This window comes from Equus asinus, chromosome 22 (assembly GCF_041296235.1).
Source record: "Equus asinus isolate D_3611 breed Donkey chromosome 22, EquAss-T2T_v2, whole genome shotgun sequence".
Lineage (NCBI taxonomy): Eukaryota > Metazoa > Chordata > Mammalia > Perissodactyla > Equidae > Equus > Equus asinus.
Genome location: NC_091811.1, coordinates 30244729 through 30261787, shown reverse-complemented (window position 1 = coordinate 30261787; position 17059 = coordinate 30244729). Strand labels below are relative to the sequence as shown.

The following is a 17059-nucleotide window of genomic DNA, read 5'->3' as shown; positions in this document are numbered from 1 at the left end:
ACACCAATCATGCTACTAAAACCGCTTTCTCAAAGGTCAATCAATATTCTCATAATTGCTACACCGATGGTCTCTGTTTCTTTCTCATCCCTTTGACGCCTATGCAGCTTTCGACAATGGGAAATCTTTACATCCTTGGCTTCCATGACACCAAATTCTCCTGGGTCCTGACTCAGGCTCTCAGGACTAATTTTCTGACTTTCTTCATATGCCATATTTTTATTCAGACCCCTTTAACACAGGCATTTCTCCAAGATTCTGACTTCAGTCCCCATATTTTCCCACAATAGGCATGACAGCACCAGCAGCAGCAAACAGCACAACTAAAATTTACTGAGCACTAATGTGCCAGGCCTATGCTAGTCTCTTTACATGTCATATATATCATCCCATACATGCTTAGCCTTTCCCTTAACTCCTGATGCCTAAATATACACTGCAATTCTGGATTATCTACCTTCAGTCAAGCTTTCTTTCCCTTTCCAAGAGTAAACTGCTTTCCGAATGCCTTATTCTCTCATTTACCATCACCTCTCCAGAGTTTAGAACAGTGTTGACATACAGCAGGAACTTACGGAGTGCAAGGTAGGATATTTGTTGCACAAATGATTGGAAAACTCACAAATATCCCATCTCTTTTTGAGATAGGGTGTCCTGCAATCAACTACTGGCGTAGGGCTAAAACTACAATAGTTGGAAATTCAACCTGCTCGCCCCGTTTCTAAAGCACATGTCTCCTTCAATGTGTATTATAGGGTACCAGCATTTTGCAAGTTGTGCAAGACTTCTACATATAAAACTATAAAATATTACCGAGTAAAGTTTTAAAAGTTCTTAAGAAACAGAGGGATATACCATGGTATATAATGAAAACTCAATACTGTGAAGATGTCAATTCTCTCCAAATTGATCTACAAATGAAGATCAATCCCAAACAAAATTCCAGCAAGATTTCTTGTGGAAATTAAAACTGATTCAATAATTTATACGGAAATGCAAAGGACCAAACGAGAATAACGATCTCTAAAATGACAATTAACAATACTGTCTTGGTGAGGATGTGAGGCAACTAGAATTTTCTCACAATGCTTTTGGAAGCTTAAGTTAACACAACCACTCTGAGACAATGTTTGGCAGTATTTTTTAAAGTGAAAATACACATATCTGTGATCCAATTTTCTCGTTGAGAATAAATTCAAAGAAAGGTGTAAATATGACCACTAAAAGCAATGCAAGAACACTAACAGCAATATTATAATAGTTATAAACTGGAAATAACCCCAAAGTCAGTGGAGAAAATAAGCAGTGGCATATTTACACAACAGAACATTATACAGCAATGAAAATGAAGAAACTCTGGCCACATGCAACATGGATGAATATGAAAGATGCTAATGAGTGAAACAAGCCAGATACTATACTATACTGCATCATACCTTATATTTTTATATAAAGTTCAAAAACACGTATAACTAACCTTTGGTGTTAGAAGTTAAAACAGAGGTATTTTGGGGGCAAAGGGAGTGGGTTGTGATCGGGTAGAGACATGAAGTGGTCTTTTGGGGTGTTAGTAACGTTCTATTTTTTGAGTAGTGGTGCACAAGTATGTTCGCTTTGTGATACTTTATCGAGTTTTACACACAAGATGTGCACTTTAATGTAGTTATACTTCAAACTTGAAGGAAGCAATATTCGTAGAAGACCATGTAAGCCTGTGGTCCTTGATGGTGTTTTAAACTAGCAATCACCACACCAAAGACGGAGAGATTCTTTCTGAAAGAAACCAAGTCTACTTTCTGATTCTCACAAGCCTTTTATATTTATTGATTTTATAACAAGTTTAAAAATTGTAACATAGGGTTGAATCACATGGCATTGCCATTTCTGTCATATATTGGCCATTGCACTTACTAAATTTAGTCAACAGTGTTGTAAAACAGTTCCATTACTATGAATATAAAACAATCAAAATAATCCCATCAGGGGCCAGCCCCGTGGCCAAGGGTTAAGTTTGCACGTTCTGCTCCTGCAGCCCAGGGTTCACCAGTTTGGATCCCGGGCGCAGACCCACAAACTGCTCATCAAGCCATGCTTGATGGGGAGGCGTCCTATATAGAAGAACTAGAAGGACCTACAGCTAGGATATATAACTATGTACTGGGGGCTTTGGGGAGGAAAAAAAAAAAAAAGGAGGAAGATTGGCAACACATGTTAGCTTGGGACCAATCTTCCTCGCCAAACAATAAATAAATAAATCTCATCAGTAGTTACATGTAATGATAGTATTGAGAAAAGAATATTTTTCCAGAGGGGAGAGAAAGGGAAGAGAGATTAAAACTATTTTTAAGAATCCAAGATTGGGGTTAACGTTTTAAAAGGTAAGAGTAGCAGGTAGATAACAGGTAGAAGATCTGGAAGACAGTAGACATATCTAAAGGCAAATGTGATCCGTCCTACCTTCATTTCCTCCCTGCTTTAGCAGTGGTCCCTGGGCCCCAGTCACCCAGTCAGTAAATCCCTTGGGCAGTCTGGGCTCTGTCTTTTTAAGTTTAGGCCCTCTAAGAATCACCAATATTAAGACGTGTCCAACATTATTCCCTTTGCTTTTTCAAAGGCAGCTGTAACAAAAAGCTGCAGGAAGTCTTCCTGTTTGGCTGCAAAAGTTTTGTAGAGCAAATTGTTAACACACCACCAAGTGTTCCTAAATAAAAATCCCCATGAGAAATTCTAGTAAAGGAAAAACTGTCTGATGAACCAATATGCATCTGCTTTCTGACAGCATGGTAACTGACATTTCCCTTTTACATTGGGAAACAGAGCTAAAACTAAGTTCAATTACAGTAACTCTACTGACTTTTATGCTTAGTGGGCTTACATTTTATGGTTTTCTTTAGTTTTGAACTCATCTATTTTTATTTTATTGATCACACTGTCTTACCTTTTGTTGGAAGTTTTCTAGAAAAAAACAATATAAATAAATCTAACGCATACCAAACTCAATATTATACAACCTTTTCTAATACATCTTATTTATACGTTGGGGACTAATTATTAAATTATCATTTTACCTTTGGAGATACAAATTTCATCAGAAAACCAAGATCCAGCACTTCAGTACCAACTGGTTAGAAGAGATTTCTTTAAAATTGCTAAATAAATTTTAAAAGGGGGTTTCAGAGACTAGTATTGGGTCCTTTATATGGCTTATTATGACATTTTTCAGAAGGATATAAATATAGATTTCAAATACAAAAATGCTTTAAACATTTTTTTAATGTAACTTGAAGTAAAGTGGGATGGATGCTATTATCTAAACTACATATGTGCAACAGACATACACACACAGACATATACACACACGGCTAGAATCAGCTGTTAACATGTCCGAGTCCATATTACGGTGGCCATCTCTGCATCTCCGAGAACACTAAACAATAAATAGTTACTCAATGTCTGGATTCTGTTATAGCTTCAGTATTATTTATAAGTCATAATGTATTTTTGTATTTCATATAAAAAAGAGACTTCGGCTAACCTAAACAAGCTTAAACTGACAGGGGTACCAAGTATTGCAAAAGAAGGAATCGTTTTTGGTAAGCAAATAAATTCTGGAGGAAAAAAAAGGAAAGAAATATGCTCGCGTTTATGCTTTTAAATGAAAGCAGCATTTATCCATCTATCCATGCAGATTGATATGATTAACAATTCCTGGATTCCAGCTTCAGATGGGTTCCTAACACCACTTGGCAGGCAACTTTTTAATTTGCTTTCATTCTCCCGTTAGCAGCTATTCTAAAATTGTTGTCACTCTCCTTATGTCACATATCCAATCCTTCCCGTGCCCCAGTGTAAACTTTTGTTGCCCTATAGCTCAGATCTTAACTGCCGTTACGTTACGTACGCTCTCATTCTTCCTTCAAGTCTTCAGAAGATGAGATGCCCACCCTCCATTCTGAACCTCTGATCTGTTTTCTTCCCAACTTCCTTGAGACTTTGTTCTAACAATTGGTTCTTCTTTTTCCAGCATCTTCAACCTCCTCTCTAACGGCTCCTACTTAACTGCTGAAAAACACACTTCAGTCATTCCCATTCTCTGACGCAGCTTGTCAATGACTTTCTCCTCTCTTTCTTGGCCAGAAGACTAGTTCACACTGGTTGTTTGTACTCCCTCCCCACTTCACTCCTCCACTGACTATATTCTTACTTCTCTCCTCCACATTCCCTCAGTGGTGGTCACTGATGTCTTCCTAATGGACAAAGTCAAAGGATGCTTCTTAGTCCTCATCTCACAAGACTGATATGCAGCACCTGACACGGTCAATGCCCCTCTCTCCTGCTTTTCCTAATCTCACTCCTTTGGTACTCTCATGCTAACGATTTCTTCTAGGTCTCCTCTGCCCATCACCTAGACATTTGGTTTCCTTTAAGGTTACATCTTCAATCGCCTCCATCCTTAAGTGATTTAAAATACACGGCTTATTTAACAACTCCTGTTATTACTCAATAACAATATTGGTGTTTTAATTAAATCTATACATTCCAATCTCTATCTCTTGCCCTGCAGGCCATATATCTAATTTCTGTTCTCTCAACAAAATGAGTATCCTACTTACATTTCAAACTCAAAATGTCCAAACCTCTTTATTCCCACTTAAAACTGTTTCTCTCCTACGTTTCTCATCTCAAACATAATCCAAATGCTGGAGAGTAATCCTTCCCCTCCCATTCGCTAAGCCCTATCCCAGCTTATCAAACTCTAAAATTCTGCCTCCTTAACTTCCATTGTATTTATCTTCTCCCCTTCTGCTGCCATAGTTATATATCAAACCTTGCCCCATTTTTAATGGTACCCTTTCAAACATTGAGGAATCCATGCCCAGTCTCCTCCCCCTCCAATTTATCCTCCATACTGCTGCAGGTTTATCTTTCTAATAAACAGATTTGTCCTGTTCTGCTCGCCTACTTAAACCCTTAACAATGGCCTACCAATGCCTACAGGATTGTCTATGCTCCTTGGTATGGTGCACAATGCTACTCTGATCTGCCTTCCTCAGCTGCCTGGGCTCCCTGTCCCCAAGCACCTCACACCCAATGAAGTACCTGTTCCTTGAAGAGAATTTACAAGCCTTTGGTCTTGCTGTTCACTCTGTTTAGAATGCTACTCACCCTGCTTTTCTGCTTAGGAAATTCTTAGTCATCCTTCAAAACCCAACACAGACATCATCTGCTCCGGAAAGCCACCCACACTCTCAGATCCTTAGGCAGGAGGAATCGCTTCCTCGTATGTGCCACCTCACACTCTGCACACTTCTCTCTGTCCTCAGCACTTGCCCCAGAGGGATCAGTCACTCCTCTTTGGAGATTTGGGCCACCTGGGTCTGGAATGTGTAAATAGTCCCGTGTTTATTTAATTACTCGACAGAAATTCTTTCTTTTTAGGCTCTATTCCCCTCTACTGGATGGATTAGGAGCTGTCTGAGACTCATCAGAATCTAGCACAGGGACTGGAACAATATCAAAAACATACAGTTCTTCGTGTTAGACATGAAGAATTTTGGAGTTAATAGATCTGGATTTAAATCCTGGCCCTGCTACTTACAAGCTCTGTGAACTTGAAACAAAGAACTGCTTTCAACATCTTTTCCTAATTCTGAAATGAAGATAGTAATACCTTTCCCACAAACAGTTGTGAGGATTATGCAAGGTAATAGGCACTCAATAACCTCTAACGTAAGTATATGCAATGTGTGGTGAATTTACGAACATATTGGTCACGCAACATTTCAAAAGTCACAAATATTTAAGATTAAAATTAAACATGCATGGGGCTGGCCCCGTGGCCGAGTGGTTAAGTTCGCGTGCTCCGCTGCGGCGGCCCAGGGTTTCGCTGGTTCGGATCCTGGGGGCAGACATGGCACTGCTCACCAGACCACACTGAGGTGGTATCCCGCCTGCCACAACTAGAAGGACTCGCAACTAAGAATATACAACTGTGTACCGGGGGACTTTGGGGAGAAAAAGGAAAAAGTAAAATCTTTAAAAAAAAAAATTAAACATGCAAGCATAGATTAATTTTTCAAAACCTACTTATCAATACTTACTTAAAAAGACGCTTTATATTTCTATTAAAACCAAACTTGAATTCTCTCTCTTTTGACTTTGATTGATGGCTGCTCTGTTATTTAAAATCTTTATAATCCTTGCAATAGAAAGAAGTATGCAATCATTAATTTCATCTATTTTCTCCAAGTCAACATGACTGAGTTTCAATTACTTCCTTTACTTCAGTACTTAGTAACTCTGGTGCTTTAAAATAAAATTAAAAAGAAAGCAACTGAAACACAGACTGAGCTAAGGGTGGAAAATTAGAAAACACAAACACAAATTGGATACGAAAAAGTCATCTGAACTCAAGACAGCCATTATTCAACAGCATTAGGTTAAAACTCAACACAAAAATCAAGAGCTACCAAAATCTCAATATTACAACAGTAAAGTTATGAATGATTTTTATTTTGTTTTTACTTGTTCACGGTTTTTAACATTTGCTACTGTAAGCATGTATAACTTTTTACAATAAAAATTATTAAAAAAATTTTTGAAAATGCTCAAAATAAACTGTCAGGTGAAAAGGTAGAATTATAACACTGTATATTCCATATGATCCCAATTATGGAAGAAAATATGTGTACGTGGGGTATACACAATGGGGAAAAAACTAGGAGGCAACATGCAAAAAATGTTCTTGGTTTCTCTGGTTGGTGAAATTACCAGCAGTCTTTATGGTCTTGTTTATACTTTTATGTATTTTCCAATTTCTTTATAAGGACCTAGTAGTACTTTTTAAAATAAAAGCTTTTTTGATTCACACACCATAGAATTCAACCATTTAAAGCATACAATTCAAGGATTTTTAGTATATTCACAAAACTGTGCAACCATTCCCATAACCAATTTTAGAATATTTTCATCACCCAAAAAGGAAACCTGTATCCAATCAGCAGGTACTCATTACCTCATCTCCCCAGCCCCTGGCAACCTTCAATCTATCTTCTGTCTCTATGGCTTCGCCTGTCTGGATATTTCATATAAAATGGAATCATACAATGTGTAGTCGTTTGTGAATGAATGGCTTCTTTTATTTAATATGTTTTCAAGGTTCATTCATGTTGTAGCACGTTTTAGTACTTCTTTTTGTCACCAAGTGATATTCCACTGTATGGATATATTGCACTTTATTTATCCATTTATGAACTGACTTTCATTTGAGTTCTTTCTACTTTTTGGCTACTATGAATAACGCTATGAACATTCATGTAACATGTTTTGTGTACATACATCTTTTCAAATATCTTGGGTATATACCTAACAGCGGAACTGCCAGGTCATTTGCTAACTCTATGTTTAAGTTTTTGAGGAACTATCAAACTGCTTTCCAGAGCAGCTGCATCATTTGATATTCCCACCAGCAATGGAGGAGGGTTGAAATTTTTCCACATCATTGCGAACACGTGTTACTGCCCATCTTTTTGCTCATAGCCATCCTAGTGGGCTGGAAGTGATAGCTCATTATGGGTTTGATTTGCATTTCTCTGATGGCTAACGATGTTTAGCATCTTTTCAGGCACTTAATCTTCTTTGGCAATATGTTTATACAGCTCTTTTGCCCATTTTTAAATTGGGTTATTTGTCTTTTTATTATTGAGTCAGATGAGTTTAAAAAAAATACATTCTAGATACAAGTCTCTCATCAGATATATGATCTGCACAACTTTTTGCATTACATTTATAAAGAGGAAAAAAGAACTCTACCTCTTCCAAAAATTTAATTAGCAAACACTGTGGTCATGGGGTATAACACAGTAATGATAATTATAAAACAACTTAATATATGAGCAGCATTTTATAGGCCTGTTTCTCAGGTCAAGAATCGAAGGATTCCGAGGTAAAGCGATTTATTCAAAGTCTCTCCTGACTTCATTATTTTTCTATCACTATTTTTCTATGCTTCATCTTTCTTACTTGTTTTAAATTACGTTCTCTCCCTGTGCTGTTTTCAAATGTGTAAGCAAGCTGTCTCAAATCCTTTTTAGAACAAGGCAGGTGTGTTTGCACAGAAATTTCTCAAAGTCTCACAGCTAAGCAGGAATAATAATACCCAAGTCTCTGGGCACCTGGTACAGGCCTTTCTCTGCTATGAGGTTATCAGTACACACTCCGACAGTGCGACCGGTCTGACAGAAGGAACTGCAGAGCCTGGCAGAGACTTGTGAAGACTGACATGACAAAGGTAGAAGGTGAGTGACTGAAATACACTGCGGGGTTGTTTTAGTTTCCTATGATCACTGTAACAAACTACCACAACACTGGTGGCTTGAAACAATACAAATTTATTCTCTCTCAGTTCTGGAGGCCGGAAGTCAGGCTGACATCAGTTGCACTGACTGGATGAAAATCAAGGTGCTGGCAGGGCCACACTCCCTCTGGAGGAGAATCAGTTTCTTGCCGGTTCTAGCTCCTGGTGGCTGCTGGCATTCCTTGGCTTGTGGCTCCATCACTCCATCTCCGCCTCTGGGGTCACTCACACACTGCCTCTCCTCTTGTGCGTGAAATCTCCCCCGCCCATCTCCCCTTATAAAGACACTCGTAATTGTATTCAGTCCTTGCCCCGATGATGCAGGAGAATCTACCCATTTCAAGGGCCATTTCAAGGTCCTTCACTTAATTACACCTGCAAAGTCTTGGTTATATAAGGTAACCTTCCAGGTTCCAAGGATTAGAACATTATCAGTACACATGGGGCAGAGGCACAACTTTCCACTACTTTAAAAAAATGTTTACATCCTAATTGATTTAGGTATAAAAACCTCTCCTACAGCTATATTCTTCCTATCCCAGCCCTGACATTATCCTCAAATAATGCTGAAAGTCACCATCTTAGTTATGTGAGCAAGGTCATCTAGCTTCTAGGACAATTTTATACAGAAGAAAACACTATCAATATTCAAATTTGTTATAACAGAAAACATAGTTTGTAAGAGGAGGAAAAAAGAAACTGAACAATATATTGTTTTCTCTTAAAAATGTATGATTATAAATCTAACATTAAAGGAATTAGCTATTTAGTATTAAATCACTCCTTTGCTACCTAAAAATTACTGAAATGTGCAATACAGTAATCAACGGTTCATGCGCAGTACAAGTTTTTAAGTGGACTGGCAATTTCTTTTTTCTTATGCTAGATATGGGTGTTCTCATTCATATCCTTTGTATGTCTGTAATTTTTACAATATTATTTTATAATTTTTAAGTATTAAAAAAGGGTACGATGTAGTCTTCCTCCACAAGCCCTAGACAGCATCTGATGCGCTAAACTTCGTGCTAATGTCTAGAATTACATCAGTAACTCAATCAAATGTCATTGTTAAAATCTAGAAACAGGTCAACTCTTTGATTATGAAAAAATTCTTGCTTCCCAATTCTTTAGCGAAGTACAGAAAAGGTAGTGAAAATAAGCACACCTCTCATCAACCAGGAAACAGATATGCTGACTAAGTTTCTCAACATTCTCATCCTTTGCCCTAGCATTTCTACTTGTTTACACAGAAAGAGTTTTGCGCTATTTACCAAGATTAGGTTATCTCTCTCTCAGATGGGTTTAGCTGACTAGACGTTAACTGCTGCAATTCTCCCTTTCTTGCCACAAGCAACTTGTCCTCAAAGGAAAATATGTTTCTGAAATACTTACAGAATCACTTTTAGTAGACAAATCATACTTTCTCCTTGACGTAAACTGTAATTTCAGAGATTTATTCTTAAGGAAAAAGTACAGCTAAAGGAAAATTTATGCTCACATCCAAAGCATACTTTCTTTCTGACAGACAGAAAAAAAAATTCCATCCCAGTTCATCTGAACTGGAAAAAAGCCCACAGACGTGTGCTCGACAGCAGACAAGCTATCTACCAGACCTCAAGAAAACTGGGAGAAGAACTTGATCCCTCATTCTGAACCTCTTCCATGGGAAACCATCCATGCTAAATGATGGCAAGGGGAGGAAATTCCATCCAGATTAAGTCAGTCACATCCTCTGTTCTAGACTTGTGGTTTTCTATCTTTACAAAGTAGATTTTAGACTTATACTTGAAAAACACCAAAAAAAAAATCTCATACTAAGACATTATCTCTAAGACATGGTTTTCATTAAAGGTTCTCTAAATTGCATATTTGATGTCTAGTCCTCTACACTGGAATAAATATGACTACTAAACCACTAAAATACCAATTCTCCACTAGGCATAAGAAACTCAGTCTATCTCCATTCTCAGAGACCAAAGGAGACTGACATTCAATCTGCAGGCTTCCTGGGGTCAAGCAAGCAAGCCTATCTCAGCTTCCTAAATAGCTTAGGGTAGGAGTCCTTGCCCACAGATCTATTAATATTGGCACCTTCCCTTCTCAGAATAAATGAGGATTTGAGAACATGCATACTGGTTAGCTTAAAGCAAGGGAAATCCCAGTTTAAATGAGATTTCAAATTTAACAGAGGTGCCAGAACACAGCCTAAACTGGTAACCAAATCAGACTACCAATTTTTCAGAGCAAAATCAAACAAAAAGTCCCTAAAGTAAGTGGGTGGGCCAGCAGAGCAGCCAACAGGTATTTTACTTCCATATGAGTCTGATGTGCTTCCACGGAGAGGCAGAAGGCTTGAGACTCAGGTAAACCAGGGGAACAATGGCCATTCTGTAACCTCCCTGGCAGCATTCAGGACAATGAGGAAGAACCAGGACATCATAAAGGAAGAGACAAAGTTTACAAATTCAAATTCAGCTCAGGGCTGGTGGGCTAAAGAGTTGCTGAGGAGGAATCATTCTGAGGTTACTCTGACCCACTGTAATTTGAACCATTTTAAGGCTCAACCTCAAAGGAAAATTTGGGATAGATTTGGCAAGGAGAGCATGCCAACAGCTAGTCAATCAAACAAAACAAAGACATTCTAGAAACTGTAGGGCCCGCGGTGGCTTGCTGGCATTCTAATATTAAGCTTAAGACAGGGGGAAAACATTTGTTTGGAAATGATGTAAGGCTATTGTTGTTATTATTTTAAATTTTATTCTGACTTGTAGTCCTTACATTTTATTACTCAGGCCAATGACACCTGTGGAAACGCAGGTTACACAACACTGACAATGTTTAGAGTGAGTTAGGCAAGACCGAACCTATGCATGTAGCTTACTCAAAGGATCTTGTCTGACAGGTGCTAGCAAAAATCTGGATGTGTGAGTCCAGGATTAATTTGGAGAAATATCAAAACGAACCAGAAGAAACAGAAAACTGGAAATATGATTCCCAGATTAAATGCTTGAGCTATAGATGCAAGAGAGTACTTGATAAAAGTACTTGATTCTTCTCTGATGAGAAGAATCCAGATGAGAAAGGCCCATTAAGTAAGGAACTACAATTGAGAGAGGTTGACAACCTGAAAAGCAGTGTGTGGGGACCATCAACAAAACACTGAGGAAGTGACAGACTGAGGCAAAACTCACCTCAATTTGCTGAGCGTGCAGTGGACATCTACTAATGGCTTAATTAAAGAGTTAAGTTATGTCAAGTTAGGCTAAGTAATGGGATTACACATATACTTTTGACATACCTATCTTAAATCATTTCTACCCCGAAGATCTCATTAAAATAACGTAGTTTTATATCAAGTCAGCTAAGTGACCTTGAATGTGCTGAAAAGCCAGTCTTTGAAGAAATGTATTAGAGAGAAGGTAATGTACAATGGCTCTGGCCCTAAAGATACACTATCTGAGGTGTTTTCCCAACACCAACCCATGTAGCAATCTCTGACAGCAGAACAACCTCGCTTATCTAAGGGCTACGCTGGGCCAGATTTCACCAGAATTCGTGATGGATGAGCCATAAAGTTCCAGAGTTCTTGGGTATAAGTAATCACAAAATTCTATCATGGTCAACAAAGAATTATTTATAAAAATAATAATAATAAAAGGCCCTGTCAATTCGCATTATCACCCCATTTATGGAGATCACATAATGGAGTTTAATTATTTTAAGATGTTTCTTAAACATGAAAAGGGTTTTATTTTTAAAAACAGCAATCTTCACAAAAGTATAGAACAAAGACACAGAAAATAAAACTCTTAAATAGTGCGATTCCATTGATATGGAATGAAAAATATGAAAAAGAAGAAATTTAATTCAATGAACATTTAGTGAGTGCCAACTGTGCGCCAGGCACTTTTGGGTTTCCACTAATTTAAGAGTTCATACTTTATTAAGTATGATTTTATTTCTTTAACATTATTTGTACAGTAATACAAACAAATCTGAGGTTATTTGTTTAGCCAAAATGCTCATCACTTTGTCTCCCAGGACACATACAGCTGGAACATACAAGTATTTAGCAATTATTCTACAAAAGTTGGCTGAGCAATTGACACTCTTTGAACATTTTATCATGCATACATTCTGGTTTTAAAAATATACTATTACAAAGAAATTCCAAGTACATTATTATTTATAGATAGTATACTTCTGTGAGTCTGGTATTTCAAATAGGGAAGGTATTATTTTGAAAAAATTTTAATACAGAAAAAATGTAATTGTTTGGAAAGGAAACTAAGGAGACAAACGCTTGTTGAACGCCTACTTTGTGACTAACATCATGCTAGGTTCTTCATACAAAATTCAATTCTCACAAATCTAAAAGAAAAATATTGACATTTCTGTTTACTACTGAAAACACAGAGAAGAGAGAAATGAAGATGGTTGCCTACAGTCACATGTGGCAAAATCTAGATTAGAACCCAGTCCCACTAGATTACAAATACCACTTACTTCCCATTACAAATCCTATTTTAAAAATTAATTGGTTTCCAGATAGAAAAAGACAATCTCTGTATGACTCCACTCATATGTGGAAATTAAACACCTGCACAAAGAGAACAGATTAGTGATTACCAGGGGAAAGGGCGGGGGGTGGACACAAAGGGTAAAGTGGTGCACCTACAGTATGACTGACAAATAGTAATGTACAACTGAAATTTCACAAGGCTGTAAACGATCATAATCTCAGTTAAAAGTAAAACAAACAAACAAATAAATAAATATTTGGCTTCTCCACAGGATTAACATAGGAGTAACTTTAAGACAATGAATGAGAACTCGTGAGAATCATCAAAATCTTTACATGGTCATATTGTGTCCCAAATCCTTCACAGAGTATTCACTGCTTAGATTTCTACACTATGTGGCTTCCAAAATATGTAATTTTAGCTTGTACCACTATCACCAAATCTAATCATACCCTTTATATCCCATTTATATTATAATTCTAAGACTGTTTCTCATTTTGCATTTAGAAGAACAAAGACAGAAGCAAACCCATTATTCCTCCTTCACGTATCCAGATATCTCAATATAAGGGTTCATATTCAGAATTATTAAAATGTTTGCTAAATGTTTAGTATCATGTACTGGTTTTTCTTTTCCAAAGTAAACCATATTCCAGAGAAAATTAAGTTCTAGAATAAAGTTCTGAACAAGATGTTAAAGGCCAAGAAGTTCTACTATAAAGCCCTTATGGCCCATTATTCCCCAAACTTACGGACCACAGACCTCATTTTCAAGGAAGATCACTTGGGATCTTTAAGCACTATTGGACTTCACATAAGTTACAGAAATAAATGCTCCTTACTTGGCAGATGTTAAGTTTAATAAGTGAGCAGACGAATTTAATGATTTGGAAATGAACAAACACATAGGTGTATGCTTATTCTTTAAAAACTTGCCAAGGAAATCTTTGTCATCAGTAGTTTTTCTTTTCATTTTCCCACTATTTCTCAATATTTTTCTTTAATAGATTTTCTATTGATTATCTATTTATCTTTTTTAATTGAATACCTGAGATACAACACTGCAAATTTAAGTACAGCATGTTACCTCCGATAAATATATATACTGTACTACGAGTACCTTTGTAGCTATATTTATCACATTACATAATTACAGTACAATATTGTCTGATTGTCTAGTTGTCTCCTTTTGAAGATCTATGACGTTCTATGATTAGAGGTAAATGGGACTAAATACATAAGAGAAAAATAGTATAAAGTATAATTTTGACATGAATATTTCATGATTATCTGGAGTAAATACGGGAAAAAAGGTTAAAATCTGCCATCTTCTGGGGCTGGCCCCGTGGCCGAGTGGTTAAGTTCGCGCGCTCCGCTGCAGGTGGCCCAGTGTTTCGTTGGTTCGAATCCTGGGTGCGGACGTGGCACTGCTCATCAAACCACGCTGAGGCGGCGTCCCACATGCCACAACTAGACGGACCCACAACTAAAATATACAACTAGGTACCGGGGGGCTTTGGGGAGAAAAAGGAAAAAATCAAATCTAAAAAAAAAAAAAAAAAAAATCTGCCATCTTCTAATTACATAATATATACAAAATATGTATTTCTGACAAATTAGTTCCAAAGACCACAGAGGACTTATACATTGTACATATGTGAAATATTTTTAATTAAAAAAGAAAACAGTTGATAGGATTCTCTAAGAGCCACACTGGCTTGTTTTTTCCCCACAGAAGCTATCTGTGAATGCCTTACAGCCCTCATGAATCTTTGCGACAGTCCAAGAAACAGTCTTATTACTTTAGAAACCTTAAATGAACCTCCTATTACCATGGTACAGGATCACACTAAAAGTAAGTGGAAACAAATACGGTGTGCACGCTGCCCAAGGTCACACAAGTGAGTCAGTGTTCAGAAGTGGGAATAGATTTCCTGAGTCTTCACCTCTAACTGCTAACCCTCCCTCTTCCTGAATATACAAGATTACGCACACACCCACCTCCTTCACCTGTGCCAATCCTGGAAAATGGCACAGTGGGGGCAGTTCACAAAATAGAGATATTTCAGGAAAGCATCACATGATTGCCTGGCATTTGAAGGCACTAAGCTTTTAGTAGTCTCTTCCTATTCCTCCCACCCCCCCACATCGTTTTTCTAGAACTCTTTAAAGCACTTTCTATACCTCAAATTCCCTACCTGACATTTACATTTACTAACAAGCGTGATTTCCCCCCAAGGAAATAAGTATGGTAATTTTATGCTTTTCCGTCAAATCTTCAAAAAATACAACGATTTATCTCAAGCAGAGTGTGCAATTTTAACTTCCAAAAGAATACCCTGAAGATCTGGCTGCCAAGTTTATCTATTATAAATATATAATCAATATCATGTTCATTATGAAATAATAATTTATAGATTTTAAATATTACTTGATATTTTGAGAACATAATATGAGGGAAAATGCACACTAATTTCCCCCTTTAACTTCATGGTAAAACAAGAACACTGTGGATAACGAAAATAATCACAAAACATTTAAATCAGATTTTCTTCCTGGCAATCAGCATAATAAGAGCTCAGGGGAAGAAAGAAGGGCTTAAAATGGCAAAACTATTATTGTGCTCTAAACACTTCTGTAGCTAATTCAATAACTAAAAACAGAACGAATTCTAAACATGAATACTGAATAACTGCAACGTATTTTACAAATATGTTGTTAATCTCATTTTAGAGTATTTTAAATGACCACTCATATTACAAAGCCAACTTATTTTTGAATCACTTTTTTAACATTATGTATTTATTACTACAACATGCTCTCTCACTTTCTTTAAAGAATTCTTGGTCTTATGCTAAATGAGTCCTTCCTGCTGCTTTTTTAGATGTAGTATAGAAATGTGAAAGCAAAAATGAGAATTTCATTAAAACATAAAAACAAAAATGCTAACCTGTCCAAACAGACACATCCTGAACTCCCTCGGCACACGATCCTGCCAGCATTATTCAGCACCAGTGAGCAAAGGAAATTTGTGGAGAACACGAAGGAGTATCCTCACAGCAATTTATGAACTTGTTATCTCACAAATGTCCTGAAAATACTTCAAGAGTGAGATTTCCATGGCAGAAACAATTTTCCCCCAATCTCAGCTAAATTACTGCTACCTAAAGCTTCAGCTTAGTACAAAACAAGCGGCAGATGTAAGTGAAGACATAACCTCGCTAGGAATTACAGAATAGAATAAAACAGCTAATTAACTCACCAAATAGCCTTCTGCTAAAAACCTGCATTCTTCTCTTTGTCTCTGGTTTCTGGTTTCCAAAGACAAATTACATGCTCTCTGACAGAAGAATGATGACAAAGGGCACCACAGTGATCTCTTTTCTGCTCTTTCCACTGGAAGAAAACTGAACCACACTGCAGTCGCCAAGACTAAGTACTTCATACGAGCATGCTCAGTATCTAATTTAAATGATGGTCTTTCATCTCGGCATGTGATGGCCTACTTCTAAACAAACTCGGAGAGCTGCAAATTTAATCAAAGATCATAAAACTGCAATAAACTAAACAGAACCACCAAATGATAACTGATTTGTTTTTAACTTCATGATTTTTGTGGTTCATCCAATTTGATGTGACTGGAAATGACTGTTTCTGCACTTTTATTAAAACAAGTCGTTAGGTTTCAATGTTTCATTATCTATGTCAACAGAAGCATCCCCCAAAAATGCTGGCATGACGTGGGAATTTCAAGACACCCAAGATGTTATCCCAAAAAGTAAATCTGACCACTGATAAATTCAGCAAACTGTTAGCCATTCATATTTCACTTCTTAACCCCTTATTCTGTCCTCTTGCCTAACTGCCAAATAAAACAGTCTGCAAACTAGTCAGTTGTATTTTAATTTCTCCTTTGGAAATATCAGTAAACTGAAATGCTCAGAATCTTTATTAAGAATGTCTGCTATCTTCAAACTATAAGCAGTAAGATTTTTCTCATCTATAGATTATACATTATATAACAGATTATACACTTACATAACAGCAGACCTCACCCAAATGTTGATAAAGCTGCAAGCAGGATTAAAAAATTATTTTCAAGAACAATTTTTACAAAAATGCCACACACATAAAGAATCAACCAAATAGTTTGCAAATGTATGTTTACGTCATCAAATAA

The 17059-nt window shown here is 37.0% G+C and overlaps 1 protein-coding gene across 24 annotated transcripts in view; it reads right to left on the bottom strand.

The window, feature by feature from the left end:
- Window positions 1–17059, bottom strand: part of PLEKHA5 (pleckstrin homology domain containing A5) — a 230397-nt gene that overhangs the window by 127536 nt on the left and 85802 nt on the right. For 2 of the 24 annotated variants that reach the window (XM_014832416.3, XM_070494812.1), the window contains exon 1: window positions 16142–16322. The exons of 20 other annotated variants lie outside the window; for them this stretch is intronic. Coding sequence is in view for 1 of the 4 variants with exons in the window: in XM_070494806.1 (XP_070350907.1) it covers window positions 5167–5198 (32 nt within the window). In the remaining 3 variants the exon portion in view is untranslated. Of the gene's footprint in view, window positions 1–5166; window positions 5335–15829; window positions 15849–16141; window positions 16323–17059 lie in introns of those variants that run through there. 2 more of the 24 variants (XM_070494811.1, XM_070494806.1) reach the window with 2 other exon arrangements.